Below are 20,097 nucleotides of genomic sequence, written 5' to 3' on the forward strand. Positions count from 1 at the left end.
CAGAACATCCAGAATATCCCGAAATCGAAACAACAACAAAACTACTACTCACAACAACTACAACTGAAGCAGCCACAACTACCCTTATACCGACAACAACTAAACCTCCAAGTCATTGTATCTACAACAACGAAATATACGCTGATGGTGCATTAGTTAAAAAAGATGTACCCTGCGAAAAATGTTATTGTATGAGAGGAGATATGGTATGCGCAGTACAAGAATGTGGACCCACTCCTTTGGATAAAGTCAACTGTACCGCTTTACCTCCAAAAGAAGGTAATTGCTGCCCTGACACTTACGATTGTGACATGGTATCTGAAGAAGATTTAACTACAATTTCTTCCTACGAAGCTCCAACAACTCAACCGACCGTTATATTATCACAAACTGGCGTAGATGAAACAACTCAACCAAAGATCGATGAAGCAGTAACGGAATCAGTAGAAACAAAACAACCAGAACAAGAAATTACAACAGAATCATTCACAGCAAAAGTAACAGAAGTAGTAACCACTATTAGTTCATTGATATTTGGTAGTTCCGAACCTGAACAACCAAAAATAACAACTACATCATCTATAAAATCAGAACAAACAGAATCTTCAGAAGGAGATGTAGTTGAACTTACTACTGAAAAGACACAAGAAAAGGTAGAAGAACCATCCAGTTATGAAGATAAGGAAACTACACCAATACCATCAGGAATCGAAGACGAACGAACAAGACCTATAGATAAAGAAGGAGAAACTAAAAAACCACTTTTGGTTCAACAATCTACCAAAGAAGTTGAAGAAAGTACCACAAACCAAGCGACAACCGTAGCTGAATCGGAAAGCACTATCTTAAACAAAGATATCACTGAGGTAGCAACTAAATCTCCTGAGGAGATATCCAAGGAAACTGAACTATCAGTAACGGAGAAAACTAGCCAAGAACCTAAAGAAACTGATCGTCCTACATTAGAACATTCAGAAACGACTGAAGAACCTAAGGAAACGCCTAAAGAAGAAGAATTACCAGTTACTAATATAGAAGTAACTACTAAAGCTAAAGATATAACTACTGAAATTGTACAAACTACACAACAACCTACCACAGTAGAAATTGAAGAAACTAAAGTAACGAAAGCAGAAAAAACAGTTGAATTATCTCCACAAACATTATCGACTATTGAAGAAGCGACTAGTGATGAAATAACTACAAAAGCAGTTCAAGAATCAGAACCAACAATTGTAGAATTAACCACACAAGTACCACACAAAACAGAATTACCTATTGCAGAATTTACTAGCGAACAACCAAAAGAAGCAACAGAATCTGTAGTAGAAACAACTACACAAGTAACCATAGAAACAAAACTTCCTGGTGCAGAAATACCTGGCGAAGACGCTAAAGAAACCACGATTCATGAAATCGAAATAACAACTCAAGCATCTCAACAAACAGAAGCGCCTAAAGCAGCGATAACAAGTGAACAACCCGTGGAAATCACACAGTCTGCAACAGAAGAATCTAAAGGAACAGAAGCAAATATTGAAGTAATAAGTGAAAAATCTGAAGAAAGCACCCAATTCAAAGTAGATATTACAACAGAAACGTCTAAACAAACAGAAGGTCCTACTGAAGGAACTGGAGAGGTTGTCACTACAGAACCATCTAAGAACACAACTATTGCTGAAGAAACAAGTGAAAAATCTGGAATAGAAATTATAACACAAACTGAGATATCTACGAACGGAGAAATTGAACATGCTACTAAAGCTGAAGCACAAATTACTACAGAAGCTTCAATTGCAGAAGTGACAACAAAAGAGACTGAGGAAACTTCGCAACAAGAAGCTGAAATCACAACTGAAGGATATAAACAAACAGAAGCTTCTACTGCAGAAGTAACAACTGAAAAGACTAAGGAAGTCTCACAAACTGAAGCCGAAATTACAAGTGCAGTATATAAAGAAACAGAAATTCCTGTTGCCGAAGTAACAACTGAAAAAGCTAAGGAAGTCTCGCAAACAGAAATCGAAATCACAACCGCGGTGTATCAAGAAACAGAAGCTCCTATTGCGGATGTAACAACTGAAAAGACTAAGGAAGTCTCACAACCTGAAGCCGAAATTACAACCGTAGAATATAAGCAAACAGAAGCTCCTATTGCTGAAGTAACAACTGGAGCAGCTAAGGAAGTCTCGCAGACGGAAACCGAAATCACAACCGCGGTGTATCAAGAAACGGAAGCTCCTATTGCCGAAGTAACAACTGAAAAGACTAAGGAAGTCTCACAACCTGAAGCCGAAATTACGACTGAAGAATATAAGCAAACAGAAGCTCCTATTGCAGAAGTAACAACTGGAGCAGCTAAGGAAGTCTCGCAAACAGAAATCGAAATCACAACCGCGGTGTATCAAGAAACAGAAGCTCCTATTGCCGATGTAACAACTGAAAAGACTAAGGAAGTCTCACAACCTGAAGCCGAAATTACAACCGTAGAATATAAGCAAACAGAAGCTCCTATTGCTGAAGTAACAACTGAAAAGACTAAGGAAGTGTCACAAACTGAAGCCGAAATTACAAGTGCAGTATATAAAGAAACAGAAATTCCTATTGCCGAAGTAACAACTGAAAATACTAAAGAAGTCTCACAACCTGAAGCCGAAATTACGACTGAAGAATATAAGCAAACAGAAGCTCCTATTGCAGAAGTAACAACTGGAGCAGCTAAGGAAGTCTCGCAAACAGAAATCGAAATCACAACCGCGGTGTATCAAGAAACAGAAGCTCCTATTGCCGATGTAACAACTGAAAAGACTAAGGAAGTCTCACAACCTGAAGCCGAAATTACGACTGAAGAATATAAGCAAACAGAAGCTCCTATTACCGAAGTAACAACTGAAAAAACTAAGGAAACTTCGGAACCTGAAGCTGAAATTACAACTGAAGTTTATAAAGAAACAGAAGCTCCTACTGCTGAAGAAACAACTGAAAGGGCTAAAGATGATACGAAACCTGAAGCCGAAATTACAACTGCAGTATATAAAGAAACAGAAGCTCCTATTGCTGAAGTAACAACTGAAAAGACTGAAGCAGAAGCAGAACTTACAACAGAAACAACCAAACAAACAGAAGCTTCTATTGCAGAAATGAGTGGTGAAGAAACAACTCAACACAAAATCGAAATTACTACACAAGTATCTCGACAAAAAGATGCTACGGAATCAGAAATAACTGAGCCTAAATCTGAAATAATAACAGAAACACCTCAAGTAACGGATGTAGGAAAAGATTCTATTACCCAAGCAGTTACAGAAGCCGAACAATTTGTAACTAAAGTACAACCCATAGAAACGGAGCCACACGTTACAGAGGGACAACAAGAAGGAATAGATGAAGAATATGCAGGCACGGTAGTCACCACTGAAAAACCTAGAGAAACAACAACTATATTATCGGTTGGAAAAGAAATAGAACCTACAACAACTGAAGAAATGGAAATAGTTACAAGCGCAGCACTGAACGATACTGAAAAACCGCTATCAATGGATCATAAATCTGAAACTCGAATCCCTACTAAAGAGCAGACTGTGGAAACTACTAAACCAGCAGAGTTGACAACACCACAGCAATCAACCGATGCACCTAGAGAAGAAATTTCAATAACAAAGGAACCCGCGAAAGAAAGCAACGAAATCCCTGAAGTTTGTACGAAGGAATCTTGTCATCAGCTAGGAGAAGAACCACCAAGTACTGAAAAAGAACCAATAATAAAAGATCACACCGAATCAAACCAAATTCCAGAAGGGCCAATAAAAGAAACTTCCGAACCTGAAACCGAAACAAAAGTATCAGAACATGATATAGTAGGAACTACCGTATTACCAACCTCTCCGAGCACTAAAGAAGAATTTGAAATTACTACTGAAGAATCTGGAATCAAACAAACCACGAAGGAAGCCGCTACAGTAACAGAGCAAACCACAATTAAAGAAATCGTAACTAAAGCTCCTTCAGAAACGAAGTTAACGGAAGGATCTACTGAAGGACAGTTCGAAACGACCTCTCACGATTATAGAGATAACGAAATATTACCAGAGGTAACGGAAAAATTAGACGAGGAACGAATTACCGAGGCTACTCCTTCGGACAAAACTGAAGCACCTTCTGAACAAGAAATCACAACAACTTCATCTACCGTAGTTTCTGAAGAACATACTGTATCTGAAAGTGTAGAAATCCAAACAACCGAGTCTGTTAAAACTGAAACTAAACCAGCGGAAGAAGTAACAACAGCACGAGCTTCATTAGATCAACAAACTGAAGGATTTACAAATGAATTACCCGTCGTTACAGAAGAAGAAAGAGAACATGGTATACCAGGTGAAGGCAGTTGTTTAGTCGAAGGAAAAACTTACAACAACAATTCCCAAGTGCCTCCTTTCAATCATTGTCAAGTTACTTGTAGATGTGTCAGTTCAATTCTTAGATGCCAGCACGTACCTTGTCCCGATCCACCTAGTAGTGATTGTCTCCCTGTTGTACCAAGACCAGAAAATAGCTGCTGCCCTGTTTACAAATGCAGTAAGTATTTTCTTTCAATCGAAAACGATAAAATTATAAACAACGTTATATTTTTACAGATGAAGTTGATACTGGAATAGAATCAAGCAGTCAAGCTATTGAGACGACCACAATAGGTGAAGAGAAATCTACCGAAGCTGTAGCAACTTCCCAACCTATTGAGAAGACTGGTTCACCATCAGAAGAAGACCGCTATAAAGAAATTGAACCTGAAATACCAACTACACAAGCTTCTATTTCATCTGAGCCTACTAGTTTCGTAACTGGAAATGAAATTACAGAACCAGAAATATCTCCAGAAGTATGTACCAAAGAAGGATGTGCTCCAGTTAAACCCGGCACACATACGGAAGTAGAAAAAGAAGTAGAAACTACTACAAGTTCGCTACCAAGAGAAACAGAACCAATATTTACATCAGAAGTATGTACTAAAGAAGGATGTGCACCAAAAGTACCAAGTTTGGTTACAGAAGAAGAAAAGGAACTAGAAACCACTACTATACCAAAAGAAGCAGAATTACCTAGTGTCACACCTTCCCAAGAAGAAGCCAGCAAAACCGATGGAGTCACTTCACAACAAGTAACAACAGAGGAACCAGTTGAAGTAACTACTGAAATTAAACAGTCATCAATTCCAGAAATAACCCAACCTGATATAATTACACCTCTGGAAGAAGCTATAACTCCAGGTCTAGATATGGAAACCGCATCAACTGAAAAATCAGTTGAAACAACTATGACCTCTGAAGAGGTCACAAAGAAATTGTACCAAGACCAAAAGACAGATCAACCTACTACCGAGAAACCGAAAGAAGCTACAGACTTAACATTTAGTGAAACAGTTTCTATTCAACAAACTACTGCTAAATCATCTGAAGGGGAGATAACATCCACTGAACAACCTATGAAACCGGACATCAGTGAAGAAGAATTGCAGACAACGCCATCATTGACCGAAAGAAAACCAGATGAAATAGCAGCAACTCAAGCTGGAATATCTGTAGATGAAACCGAAAAACCAACAGAGGCTATAAAAGAAACTGAAATAGAAATAACGACGGTTATTAGTGCCGAAACAGAACCACATCAACAAGTTACAGGTGGACAACCAGAAAAAGAAGAAATAACAACTTTGGGTAGCACTAAAGAAGAACCAATAACAGAGCCTGCTACGGAAAAATCTGTAACAATAGGAGAAACCACAGAGAAAGAAATAGTTACAGAAGGTACTATCCAGAAAACTGATCTTCCTAGTGGATCTTCTATTGCTGAAGAAACACCAGATGAAGAAACAAATACATCTGCAGCTGCAGAAAAGACTCCAGCTACCGAAATTTCAAGTGACGTTCCTGAGGCAAACGTAACAGAATCTGTAACTAAACAACCCGTAGAAGTTACTGATGCTAAAGTAACTGATTTACCAGAAATTTCAACAACCTCTGTAACAAATATTGAAACCACCAAACAAGCAGAGACTGAACCTTCCGAAGCTATTACTACGAGTGAAGCAGCAGAAGAACCTGAATTAACAACTGTTGAAACAATCAGTAACGCTACATTAGAGCCTGAAGTAACAACTGCCAAAGAGGAGGTTGAAGGTACAACTAGAGCAGCTACAGAAGAGGAAGGAACATTTATAGAAGAAAAACCTGGTGCTCCTAGTAAGATATCTACTGAAGCTGAAGCGACAACAACTAGTAAAATAACTGGAGAACCTGAAGCGACAACGGCTAAAGAAGAAATTGAAACAACCAATAACCTAGTAACTACTACCAGTAAAGTAGTCTCTGAACCTGAAGTTACAATTGTTGAAGGAGAAATCGAAACTACAAGTAAAGCAGCTGTAGAACCTGAATTAACAACTGTTGAAGCTACCAGTAAATCAGTTGAATCCGAAGGAACAACTGCTAAAGAAGAGAGTGTAGCTACAACTGAGGCAACTGTAGAAAAAGAAATAACAACTATCAAAGAAGCTGATATAACTACTGTCAAGGTACCTGCAGAGCCTGAGGTTACAAGTATTGAAGAAGACTATGAAACTACCAGTAGTAAATCATCTGTAGAACCAGAAGTAACATCTCCTAAAGAAGAAATTGAAGTTACAACGAAAGCAGATATAGAAAAAGAAATTGAGGTGACTAGTAAGGCAACTGTAGAATCTGAAATAACGACTACTAGTGAGGTGCCTGAAGTTACAATTGTTAATGAAGAAACTGGAGCTACTAGTAAATCAGTAATTGAATCTGAAACAACAACTGTAGGAGATGTTGAGGTTACTAGCAAAGCAACTGAACTTGAGACAACTAGTAAATCAGTAGAACCTGAAGTAACAACTGGTGAAGAAAAGATTGAAGTCACTAGTGAAGCATCTATAGAGCCAGAATTGACAACTATTGAAGAAAAAGTTGAAACAACTAAAAAGTCAACAGAGCCTGAAGTAACAACTCCTAAAGAAGAGATTGAAGTTACTAGTAAAGCTACTATAGAACCGGAATTTACAACTATTGAAGCTAAAGTTGAAACAACTAGTAAGTCAATAGAGCCGGAACTAACAACTCCTAAAGAAGAGACTGAAATTACTAGTAAAGCAGCTGTGGAAACTGAATTGACAACAGTTGTAGGTAAAGTTGAAACAACTAGTCAAGCTACAGAACCTGAAGTAACAACTCATGCAGACGAAATTGAAATCACTAGTAAAGCAGCTATTGAACCGGAATCGACAACTATTGGAGATAAATTTGGAGCAGCTGTAGAGCCACAAATGACGACAGCTGCAGAAAAGATTGAAACTACCAGCAAGACAGCAGTTGAGTATGAAGAAACAACTCCAAGTGAAGCAGCAGCTGAAGAAGGAGATATTGAAAGTACTAGTAAAGCAGCTATGGATGACAAGGTCGATACAAGCAAATCAACTCTAGAACCTGAAACAACTCCTGAGGAAGAGAAAATTGAAACTACTACTGTAGAAATTAGGGCCACAACACTTAAAGAAATGATAGAATTTACTACACAAACACTCAAGGTGGAACCTGCTACAGAACAACCTAAACAAGCGGAATTCACCTCACCTCAAATTAGTACTGAAATAATTAGCAATGATACTGATCATTTATACACCTCTGGACCTCAAGTAGAAACGACAACAAAGATACACGGCGTTGAAGGCGAACTTTCCACCTCTGTACCACTTTCTCCGGCATCCACTACTAAATCACCGATACCGGAACATCATCACAAGCCTGGGCAACATGAACACGTTCCAGACTTACCAGACTATCAATCACCTGCGGAAGATTACGATGAAGAAGAACCTAGTCCACTCGGTCCAGGAACATGTCGATATGGTGGCAAAGTTTTCGTATCCGCTCAACAAATACCTCGTGACGATCCATGTGATTTCTGTTTCTGCTTCAGAAGTGATATTATATGTCTTCAACAAAGTTGTCCACCACCAATACCCAATTGTCACGAAGAACCAATAAGAGGATTCTGCTGTCCTAGATATGAATGTCCCGTATCTATGGCTACTGCACTTAATTTGACGACGACAACAACAACAACGACGACTACGTTACCACCACACTTTTTCCCTCACGCATATAGGGGCAGAGCCGCCAAGACTGGATGCCAAATCAAAGGACAAGATTACAATGTAGGTGACTACATCAAATCTGCATCTGGGCCATGTATGCAATGCATGTAAGTATTATTGAATCATACTTCGATTTGTATAGAAGAATGTTTCATAAAATGTTGTTTAGGTATGTTTTGAAGAAAGCAGTAAGCATTTTTATTTATTTGCAGATGTGGAGCTGATGGCCAGATGAAATGTGATCCAAAACAATGTAATCCAGAACCGATGTTAAGGCAAATGCTCCAAGCTGCCTCTTCGTCGAGAAGGAGGAGATGAATTGTTGTTTAATAACTAGTGACAATGCTACAAGTGATACAGACAATTTTTTACAAATTGATTAACTAGTGTCGTCGAACTTTTTTTACAAAAGAATATAAACAAGCATTCTCGGGTGCCAAAAAAAGTATGGACGTTAATTAGTTAGCGTGCCTTCAAATCTCGAAAATAATTCTTAGCGTATATCGAATGGTGCAATACGGAAACAAGTATAATTGGAAAAATTCACATCACACATTATTTTTAATAATAAAAATCATGACCAACCTGTTTGTTTTTGTCATAAAATCACTTAGCAACGTTTGTACAATATTTGTAATATCTTTGAGGCATAAATACAATCCAACTTGTCTTTATCTTGTTTTTTAAGTAATTTTGACTTCCACCTCAATATTAAGAGATAGTTTATCGAATTCTTTCAAATATACTGTTTCTAAATTTAGAATTGCGAATGTATACTCGACTTAATAGATTATCAAGCCAATTTATGGAAAATGAGAAGTTCGAATATTAATATATCCGATAAAAGCAGAAAAATATGTGACATGAACTTCCGTAATAATGTTTTCATATTCTGGCTTATTTTAGGAAACATGACTGACGAAATTTTTACACTTTTGTAATTATACAGATTTTGGAGTGTCGTTTTTTTATTTTATTTTTGAAAAGAAAGCCATTTCTTATTATACGCCGGCTCTTTTAATATTTATATAGTATTACTATTTGTGTTGCGTATCCCCAAACAGTCTCAGTTGTTTGACTAGCAGAAAAATAGTTTTCTTTCTTCTTTTATTGTAGTTAGGTGGATATTGAAATAAAATAATCTTTTAAATCTTTTCTTTTCTGCTACTTGAACGCTTAGACTTTTCCCTGTATATTTATGGATGCTCAATATTATAGTTAAGTAGAGTATGTAGTATTTATCAATTATAATGAATAAATTGTGTAAAAAACTCGATACTGTTTCATTTTAATAAATATTCTCACGTTTTGAAAATCCTATTTATTAGCTATCGAAAGTTATATTTAAATCACCCTCGTATAAGTTGTCACCGAACCTGAATTAGACGGAAACGACTGAATTAATTTCTGCATTTGTAACAGATATTTTTCAAAGGTGGCGCTATTCATGTAAATAAATAAAAATTATATTATTTCCCCACACTTTTCAAAACTTCTTACGAAAGCTTCTATGCAACTATAAAAATATGAGTCAAAGTTTAAGCTCATCGTTGATGTTAAATCTTTTCTCTAAACTCATATCTGTAAATGTCAAAAATCGCAACTGTCAACATTCGTTGTAAATGACATTTAATATTAACATGCACGTAATGAAATCTCATAACATATACTTGCGTTTTGAGAAGAAAACTTCTTGGTTAAATTACAATCAAATTTTTATCTACGTAAGACTTTATTTGGTCTATTTACACAAATTTAGTCAATTAGAAAAAACATAAAAACTTTTAGTATTATCAAGATATAATTAGAATTGAAAGAGTTATGTCCCTAAATGTAGGCAGCACATTATGCAATTTCTTCAAAAATAGGACAAATTTTCTTAAGCAGAAGGCATGAATGGGCGTAGAAAAAGTATAGTCGTCGTTGCGCGGCTTCGTGCATAAAATTTTTCACTTCGTGCCTAATGGGTTACTCCCAACTCTTGTTACGTAATATGCTATTACCCCTACAGCGTTGCGAACAAAAAATATTTAGACGATGCCAGATCAGGGCTATATGGTGGATGTTGATGAAGTATGAATTTTCACGAAGCAAGCTCACTACTCGTCTGATTTTGCGCCTTTTTTCCATAATTTTTTGACGCGATTACCTTAATATATCGCCGCGTTCACTATTATATATCTGTTAAGGTACGTGATTAATCAAACAATCACTAGAAATAAAAAGCTTTATTCCCTGTTAATAAAAATATCAAAATATACATCTAATCAACACAACATCTAACATAGAAATGATTTGTTGAGGTAAGAGTCGTGCCCATGAGCTTTTAAACACATGCGCTCTCCGTATAACGATACACTGGCGTGCACTGCTAAACATCAAAGACCTTTCGACAATTTTTTTTCAATCAGAAGGATACCATCGTAGTTTCGAAATATTGCAGCCATCACTTTTTTGGTGCTTTTCGTGACCTTGAGTATTTTTTTGACATGAACTCTCTTTTCAAATACAAAAGCTTGATACAAAAAGAAAACGTTATTTTTGTATTTTTTTTAGCGGGTGGTTGGGTGAATACAACAGCGCTCATTTGACTGGTGAACCGGTTCACCAAGTCACAGAAAAACCTGAAACATAAAGGTTTGTTGGGTGTTTTTGAGTAAGTTAACGATATTTTTCATGTTCAGGATGGGATTTATTCGGTTTGGCACTGATATAGGAAGTGCTCCTCTGCAGTGGTGAAGATAGTGTAATTTTCGCTGTTTCAGGCTTAAAATGAAAAAAAAAAGTACAACTTAAACGAAGTGGAGAAAAAAGAAAGTACAAATGAAACAAAAAAACGGTTCTTTTGGATTTGAGGATATTCACGGTGTTTAATTAGGAGTAGTAGAGTGAGTGGGTACAGCTGCGATTACATTATTCTCTATCGTAGGCCATTTGGCTGGTGAACCGGTTCACCAGGTAACAGGAAAACCGTAGAAAACCTGCATTACCTACATGAGAAAGGAAGATTCGTTGGATTAAATTTTGGATGGGATGAGCAAATTTTGTTTCACAGTGAGGACGATTCAGTGGATTTGGTACTGATAGGAATTGCTCCTTTGCAGGGCTGGGGTTGTGAAAGTTGGTTTGAGATTTTAATGTTCCATTCCGAAAGAAAATAAACGAATATATTTTGTTATTCTTTTGGTTTATTTTGTTTCTTATTTACTGGATTAGCGGGTAGTGCTGGATAATTCCCTATCGTCGGCCATTTGGCTTGGTTGCAGGGAAACCGCAGAAAACCTGCAGCCCCGACGATCGGCGAAGTTTATGTGAGTTCATCTAAAGGACATGGGAGAATTGACTAGGAAGTGGAGGTAGATTCCAGGAAGGTTTTCATATGCTGCACACCAATTGAGAGAGAGATTCGTTGGTTAAAGTTTGGTAGGATAAGGAGGATTTTTTTGATGAGGGGGGTTTGTTTGAGTAGGCCCTGATATAGGAATACCTCCTCTGCAGAGCTAGGGTTGTGGTGGTTGCGTGGGGTTGTGTTTACGAAAACGAAAATGGAGCTTGTAAGAAAAAACGACTCTTTATTTTTGAGGGGTTTTATTTATTTATTTTGGTTTTTTGAAAATTTAAAAGGGGTCGGGCGGGTACAGCTGCGACTGCATTATTCCCTATCGTCGGCCATTCGGCTGGTGAACCGGTTCACCAGGTTGCAGGGAAACCGCAGAAAATCTGCAACCCCGACTATGGACGAAGTTTATGTGGTAGGGTTTTATCTGATGGATACGGGAGAATTGTCTAGGAAGTGGAGGTAGATTTCAGGGAAGTTTTCGTATGCTGCACACAAAGTTGTATGAGGTCGTATTTATAGGTGACTCAGGTAGGCAGGGTCAATTGTTCGGACGTAACGATTGTTTTCGAGTGTTTTTTCTTGTTTTATGGTGCGATTTCATATCTAGCTCCTGTAGACACTTTTACCTTTACATAAATAGATTAACGTATTTGAGGGAAAAAAGAAGAAAAAATTGTAGCAAATATTTTATTAATCACACGTTTTTCATAACATAAAGGACAGGACAGGAATAGGGAAGGGTATCCGGATCTACTTCAGCCCCCTCCTCCAACCCCAAAAAAAGAGATATCACAATAAAATCTTCCAAATCAACAATTTTTTTGGCGAAAAAAGTTCGGAAGGTTCCGTTTGTTAACAATAAAATTTGATTTCAATAAATTCTCGAATTTATATAATTGTTAAATACTGAATAATCAAATTTATATCAAAACTCGAGTGAAAAAAATTGTTCATTTTACTTAGAAAATGTTTGTTTTAGAAGTGACTTCTCTCCTTTGTTGTCCCATCGCCTTAAAACCTTCAAATCCGGTCCTGTATGTATTCCAAAATTTACAGAAATATTGAGACATGAATAAGACAGGACTATAATAATTAATCAAGTTTACTTGAAATTTTTGATACCTGTTTGAATAAATACAATCAATTGCACTTAATACAATATTTTTATCAACAAAATATTCCATTTTAATAAATTCATTTTTCTTCTATATCATTTATATTAACAATCGACCCTTCTGGTAATAGTTGTAGCAACTTTTCATAAGCCAATGTTGTATTTTGTTCAGAACTCGATTCTATTGTTAATTTCACCTGATATTGTCTAAAAATTAACACAAATATCAAATTTGTACTCTAAAACAAATTTATTCATTACATTTAACTAATAATTCATAATTAAATTAATTTTTGACCTCAAAAGAAGAAGATATCTGATTTATTTAACAAAATTGATTAATTGGTTAAGAGAGATTTTGAATCAACCTAAAGGACTGTCCCTACATAACCTGATTTATTACATGCTTTTCAATGAAATTAATCAACTGTACAGTCATTTGGTTGATGGCTGATCTGTGCATCATCACCTTTCATTGAAAGAAAAATTAAGCAAATCGGTTAGATCGAACGCCTGAACGGACTCGGAATGGAAATCATTAATTTTTTTAATATATAAGATGAATGACATAATAACGGAAGTACGTTACTCCACCTCGTATATTATTTAATGTCTCTGATTGGATTAGGTGGTAAAGGGATGAAACATGGAAAAACATCGACCATGCCGATGAAGGTTCCGATACTCAACAAATAAAAAAAAATTCTTCAACTTTTCACTTATTATATGTTTTTCATGATAATTTATCTCGATGACACATAGGCAACACATCATACACCACACGATGACGGACATGATAAATATTAGACAACAAAGGATATACGACAGTTGACAAATGATGGGTAGAACATTCTATAGATGACACGTGGTGAATAATAGAAAATACAACAGGCGCGATCATAAACAACACAGCACATATGACAGATTTCAGGTGTGATCATAAACATCACAGAACAGTTTAAGGAAACTACAAATGACACAACGCACATGGCAGATGACATAGCACACATGTTACATCACAGATGACATCCAAGATGGCAGACATGACAGTTAAGGTCCATCCATATATGGGATGTCAATAAATAATTTTCCACAAAAAGATTATTAAATTGGGGGGAGAGGAGAGACTTGAATATCTACACGAAACTATCAAAAAGTTACACAAGAGTTTTATTGGCCATTAGAATGAGATTTTAACAAGCAGTACATTTGTAACCCTACAACTTTTACCACGTTTTTATTATTTTCGAAGTGCACCTAGATATCAAATAACACTTTCTAGTGTTTATAAAACAAAAAAAGTAGTTTATAATTTGGCTTCATTGTTCACCTCTATTGAAGTTTGAACGAAAATTAACAGATGCCGCCCACTTCGTAGTTTTCGCGAAGTGTCAATAATTCGTTGTCGACTTAAAACTGATTTAGATCAGTTGGCTTGTGTTGTTTCTTTAGTTGTTAGGTGGTGTTGTTCTCCTTATTACATGTGTACTCCTAATTATTATTATTGGGCTATGATCTGATGTTAAATCAAACTTTGACTCTATATACCATAGTTGTCACCTAATCCTTTTATTCACATCAAAATCCACCAGATCTGGAATCTTGTTAACGTCTCTAGGCAAGTATTTGGCACCTCTAATGATAGATAGTTGAAGTTATTTTGTTAAATAAGAGTCATTAGCCTTTAGGTGTGATTAATCTGGAGCACATGTGTTGTATTTGGTATTACAATTTCCTGCAATTAGAAATTTTGAGCAGAGTTTTCAGGAAATTGAAATATTCTTCACTTGATACGGAATGACTTGGGAGGGCTTGTAGATTGTTACTACAGTAAGAAAATAAGTATTTGTTTTCAATGTAATGGTTGCTGCTTGAATTTCATCTGTGATATAAGGTTCCAGTGCCTAATGTTTAATAACAGCTGATCCCACATGTGTTATTTGTTCTTAAGAATAATAAAATATCTAATATAAAGTTCGAAACACCATTAGCATTCCACGAAGCCATTCTTGATTACTTAAAAATTAGTTTGTTGTTGATTGCAGTTGTTATAGTTAAAATCATACTGTTTTGATTTAAAAAATTCGAAAAACATTGATTTATATGTTTGATTAACTCTCTTAATAGTAAATTAAAGATTCTTACTTGTTACTCAGTTTAGGGTACGAACCAAATTGTACTTCAGGATGCTGTCTAACAACTGTGTCCAAAATTTGTACAATATCCGATTCTGATGTATTTAAATAAAGACACTTAGTGAAATAATGTTCGTTATTTCTAAATATACCATCTTTAACACTTCTAAAAGTTTTTATTAATAATTCAGGGATACCAGGAAACATATAGACATTATGTATAGATATATTGGGATAAATAAGTGGCTGAGAACTTATATTAGATTTGAAATTCAGTTTTGCCGATTGGGGGATCTGAAATTTAAAAAAATAAGCCACATTATGTTTAAATAGAACAGTATTAGTACTTACAAAAGCCATTTTCATTCCAGGGATGTTAGCATTAGTTGTATTATAGAATTTCATACATAACTTGTGTAAAGTGGGATCCAAAACTAAAGGTTCGTTAAAGGCTTTTGCAACAGCTACAAGAAAAAAAATCAATGGTTATATTTACGAGGGAATGAAATAAACTTACCTTCGAATGTTATATCGTCATGTGTAGGTCCAATTCCACCTGTAGTAATGACTTTATCAAATGATTTGGAAAAAAATTTTACTTCTTCGCTTACTTCACTTACGACATCACCTATAACTGATATCTGTAAGCACCAACTGCCTATAAGAGGTAAACAATTCAAGAATGTTACCAACCTTTTTAACTTTTACTCCCATTTTATAAATCTCTTTTGTTAGGTAACGGGAATTTGTATCTTCGGTTTGACCTTTTAGTATTTCGTCACCAATGACTAAAATAAGGAAATACACGATTCATACAGTCATAATTGGGTACTTCCTTAAAAAATTTTTATTAATAAATCCCAACCTAAAATTCCAGCGGTATCCTTTCTTTTATTAGTAGAAAAAGACCTAAATAACGTACTCCTAGACAATCCTAATGGCATTTTTGTAGTCATTATTTTACAAAATATTTCTTTAGTAAAAAAATCTGAAAATTTCAACGTTATATGCATAACTTTTCATTATTGTATGACTTATTGACAATTCGCAGTTGACAGTTGACATTAATAGTAATACTTAAGCTCTTCTATAATAATAATACATAAAAAACTCATCATATTTTAAATAATATCGTCAGAATTTGTTACAAAACTCTCCTACAATATTCGTTAACTTTTTTACTAAATAATAATAAATAAATTTATAATTGCTCTTTGTACATCTTTGGAAGTGACTACTGCTATCAACATCCGATGATTTTGTAACAATAACCAATTGAGAAATCCAAACTAATGTTAACCAACAGGAACTAAATTTTTTAATAAAATGAAATCTTTATTATGCATTTTTTAACTGAGCTATGCTGAAAAATTAGAATTCCGCAGCTACAAAATGTAAAAAAATCAACAAAGTATCAGATTTCTTCATATAAATTAAAAGTAGTAACTACGTGGTATGAATAGTCAGTTCCATATTAATAAGGAATGAAAATATAACCTCTACGTTTGTTTTTAAAATGTCGTGGTAAAATGTGGTATAGCGCAATATTTCGTTTTATACGGCGCAGATTATTTTTAGGACTCCTGTTATTTCTTTCCTTCAGTTACTGTTTATTTAGTTATCTAGGAAAAACCGATTTTCTTAATAATGATGATGTAGTAGTAGTTAAAAGAACCCAACCCTTCATCTGGAGAAGTCTTCAACAGCACAATTCTAGTAGTGACAACACTATTTGCAGAAATTCGGTTCAAGGAAAAGTACTAATTGTCGACGACAGAGGTTATTTATGCCCCAGAAACGAAGTTTTTCAAAACGGATGCTGCAACGAACAATCCACAAGTGTAGTGCAATATTCTTGCGAAACCTGTAAACCTAATAACTGTTGTACTATTTACGAACATTGTATATCGTGTTGTTTACAACCTGATAAGAAAGAAGTACTGGAAAACGTTTTAGGGAAAGCTTCAGAACAAATCTTATTTGCTTCTGTTACGGATCATTTTGAACTATGTTTAGCTAAATGCCGCACTAATTCACAAAGTGTGCAACATGAAAACTCCTATAAGGATGCCAAAGCTAAGCATTGTTTTGGTGAAGTAGCTCCTGTTAATATAGATAATGAAGTATAACATTGGGAACATGTTGAATTAATTGTATACAATATTTTTTGGTGCTTTTCTATAAAAGTAGATAAGAGGTAAAAAATCTTCTTATATTGTTATTTGATAGCTAGAAAACCTAAATAGGTTTGATTTGTAATCAAAATTCAATGCCTAAGAGATTAAAATCAATTTATTTGATGTAGTATTGAGTTGCCACTGTATTGCAGGTTTTTTTTTGTCGCGTTTAAGATAATTTTAAAATATGTAAAGTATAAAATGAAGAATTTGTTTATTTTTTGTCTAATGTGATTAAATTGGTTTTATTATTAAAGTATATAAAGTAAAGGCACCATAATTGACACAATTAGAATCTCTTATGGCATTTAAATGTATTTTTGGGGATCCAGTAATTGACATCTATTATTCAGTTGCTGATACTCCAGTAATTGACAAGTGGTACACCTATTATTGACAAAATCTTTATTTTTTCTTCATTAAATATTACATAAGTATATGAAATTATTAATGACTTAGTAATAACAAAAGTATTTATCATCATTGGTTTCAGCAATATAGATGTTTTTGTCGCCCTTCTTTGTCAGTACCTTATCACAACACGTGTTACTTTATTAGTTACATCTAATAGATCCTTAAACTTCAGATAAGCTCTAATTTTCCAAAATCATTGTCTAATTTTCTCTACTGATACCTCATGCCAGAGTTAAATTTTGTGCAACTCTTAGACTTAGATTTGGGTCCCTTCTAAGAAATGGACTGAATCGTTTTCTACCTGGGCGAGAATTTCTAAAAAGATGTGGACATTTCTTTTTTGCAGTGAAGTGGTATACTGTCTAATAACTGATCTTTATGAACAGGGTGATGAGCTTTAGCTGAATATAGTATCCATTGTTCTACCAAATATTCTTCTTCAGAGGTGAGAACTGTAGTTGGTCCCATACGACATTCTACGGGCAGCTTTCCACTTGACTCAATTGACTTTTGCTACAATTTCCAGAGCTTCATTTATCTGCTCTTTGGAATATTTTTTTGGTACCACAACTGCAATGAGTTTCCAGTAACTGACAACTAATGTACCAATAAGTGACATTCATGTCAATAACTGGAACTGGAATAACTGGAACATGATAATAATCACTTGATCCAGTCATTGACACCCACGCCGACTTCAGATCATAAGTTTTACTGACAAAAACGCACCAAATATCCTTTGATTAATACTTAAATTGCATCCTCGACAATATGGAGTGAAAAAAATATTTGATTCAATTACCTTGACTTTAAAATTTTAGTATCTAGCTAGTAACGAAACTTTTCACTTTTGAAATGATAAGAAGTTAACATCTGATTTGTTTCATACGTAGTACAGTGTTGCCAAATATGAAATTTATCAAGTTTTTGTATTCAAAATCGCTCTGAAACAATTATCTCAATAACTGGTGCATTTACCTTAATATAAATAAAACTTGTGACCAAAGATTTTACTAATTGTTAAAAAAACTATACTTGCAATCACATTTTTCTGTGGATTTGATGAAATTCAATAAGCTATTAACTTTAACAACTTGGTCTAATGCCTAACATTTCCGATAAAGTAAAAATGTCTCTGTTTTTGCTATTTTTTGAAATAGTTTTTTTTGGTATGCAAAAGTATATTTGGAGTAAATTTCTCCCACAAATGCAGTTAAGTAATCCTCATAATTTTTAGCAGTACATGCAGTATCTTCTCTAATTATATACATTTCAGAAAATTTGTTTTTGTGGTAGTTTAGAAAATAGCTCCAGTAAAATAGATTAAACCTCGAGTCTGTATTTGGACTTTCCTCATAATTACTTTCATTGTGTGGTTAGTAAAGTGGATAAGAGGTCCCTCTATTTCGGCCCTCAATTTCCTGGAAAACTTTTTATCTTCCTTCAGACGATACTTTGATCTCAGACTAGATTTTGGTCTTCAATATGATTTTCAAGGGAGAGATCTAGTCCGTCGTGCCTCCATAAAGCATTCTTGATATTCACCGACTTGTTGGTTATGACTTGTTTGTTTACTACATCCAGTAATGCTGTACCTTTGTAATACTTGCAGCAGATCTTGTCACTTGAAGATCTTAAAATTTTTATCAATTCTGGATACTAATTCTTGTTGATTTAACATCTTCAATCGTTTGATCAAAATGAGCTTCTTCAATAAAATCAATTTTTTTGGTATGCAACAGTATATTTGTAGTAAATTTCTTCCACAACTACAGTGAAGTAATCACCATGATGAATAGCAGTACATGCAGTATGTTCTTCAAATATGTACTTCTCAAAAAATTTGCTTTTGTCGTAATTTAAAAAATAGTAGAATAACATTTGTAGCTCCAGTAAAATAGGTTAAACCTTGAGTCTGTATTTGCCCTTTCTTCATAATTATTTCCATTGTGTGGCTAGTAAAGTGGGTAAAGTGGATAAAGTGTCCCCCCAGCTTCAGTCCTCTTTTTGTCTGGAAACTTTCTGCCTTCATTCAGACGATACTTTGATCTCAGACTAGATTTTGGTCTTGACTATTGTTTTCATGAGAGAGATCTAGTCCGACGTGCTTCGCCCTCCCATAAAGCCTTCCTGATATTCACGGAATTCTTGGTTATGAATTGTTTGTTCACTACATCCAGTAGTGCTGTGCCCTTGTAGTACTCGCAGCAGGTTTTATTTTATAATAGAGTGAAGAATGTCCTTGCAAGTTTCTAGTTATGAATATTGAATATTTTACTTTAGTTCAATTATTCTGATTAATATAAAATTAATATTGTTTATAGAAAACAAGACTTGTGACACTCACACTCTTATGACGTATAATTTTAATACTTTGGGAAACTAAAAGGTTAGAAAGTGAGTTTTGATTTCTATAAATTATGCTTAGTATATGTAACTATATTGAAAATAAAAATTTTATATAAAAATATGACTTAGTTTTAATAAAAACACGCCTTACCTTGAAGGGAAAATGAAAACCTTTCAAGAAATAATGAAAGTTGAATTTATTTGAACCTACGAGGATAGTTTCGAATATAAACAAGTTCATTAGTAAGTTACAGAGCTGAAATTTGTCCCAGTATTTCAGAATGTCTCGTCACCCTCTAAACAATTTTTCCACATCTCCGGAAGCTTTCATCGCATAAAGCTCTCGGCTTATCACGTAGCCATTCGCGCACTAATAAATATTCAAATAAATAATAGTCTCG

At 34.8% G+C, this 20,097-nt stretch overlaps 3 protein-coding genes across 3 annotated transcripts in view; 2 read left to right on the top strand and 1 right to left on the bottom strand.

The window, feature by feature from the left end:
- The window catches only part of LOC130452382 (titin homolog), an 83,847-nt gene extending 74,406 nt beyond the window's left edge, over nt 1-9,441 (top strand). Inside the window, exons 6-8 of the mRNA XM_056791628.1 lie at nt 4-4,575; nt 4,635-8,274; nt 8,380-9,441. Of these exons, the coding sequence (XP_056647606.1) occupies nt 4-4,575; nt 4,635-8,274; nt 8,380-8,485 (8,318 nt within the window). The 3' untranslated portion in view covers nt 8,486-9,441. The remainder of the gene's footprint in view (nt 1-3; nt 4,576-4,634; nt 8,275-8,379) is intronic.
- A 2,740-nt stretch (nt 9,442-12,181) lies between these two features.
- On the bottom strand, nt 12,182-15,771 carry LOC130452398 (FAD synthase-like). Its single transcript, XM_056791653.1, has 6 exons — nt 15,622-15,771; nt 15,450-15,544; nt 15,274-15,397; nt 15,108-15,220; nt 14,767-15,050; nt 12,182-12,828 (listed from the first exon to the last, which is right to left on the bottom strand). Exons 1-6 carry the CDS (start codon nt 15,767-15,769, stop codon nt 12,702-12,704), a joined length of 891 nt encoding a protein of 296 aa, XP_056647631.1. The 5' UTR covers nt 15,770-15,771; the 3' UTR covers nt 12,182-12,701.
- A 456-nt stretch (nt 15,772-16,227) lies between these two features.
- On the top strand, nt 16,228-19,815 carry LOC130452400 (SREBP regulating gene protein). The gene is made up of 2 exons (XM_056791654.1): nt 16,228-18,573; nt 18,617-19,815. Exon 1 carries the CDS (start codon nt 16,286-16,288, stop codon nt 16,883-16,885), a length of 600 nt encoding a protein of 199 aa, XP_056647632.1. The 5' UTR covers nt 16,228-16,285; the 3' UTR covers nt 16,886-18,573; nt 18,617-19,815.
- Nucleotides 19,816-20,097: the final 282 nt, after the last annotated feature.

This window comes from Diorhabda sublineata, chromosome 1 (genome assembly GCF_026230105.1).
Source record: "Diorhabda sublineata isolate icDioSubl1.1 chromosome 1, icDioSubl1.1, whole genome shotgun sequence".
Lineage (NCBI taxonomy): Eukaryota > Metazoa > Arthropoda > Insecta > Coleoptera > Chrysomelidae > Diorhabda > Diorhabda sublineata.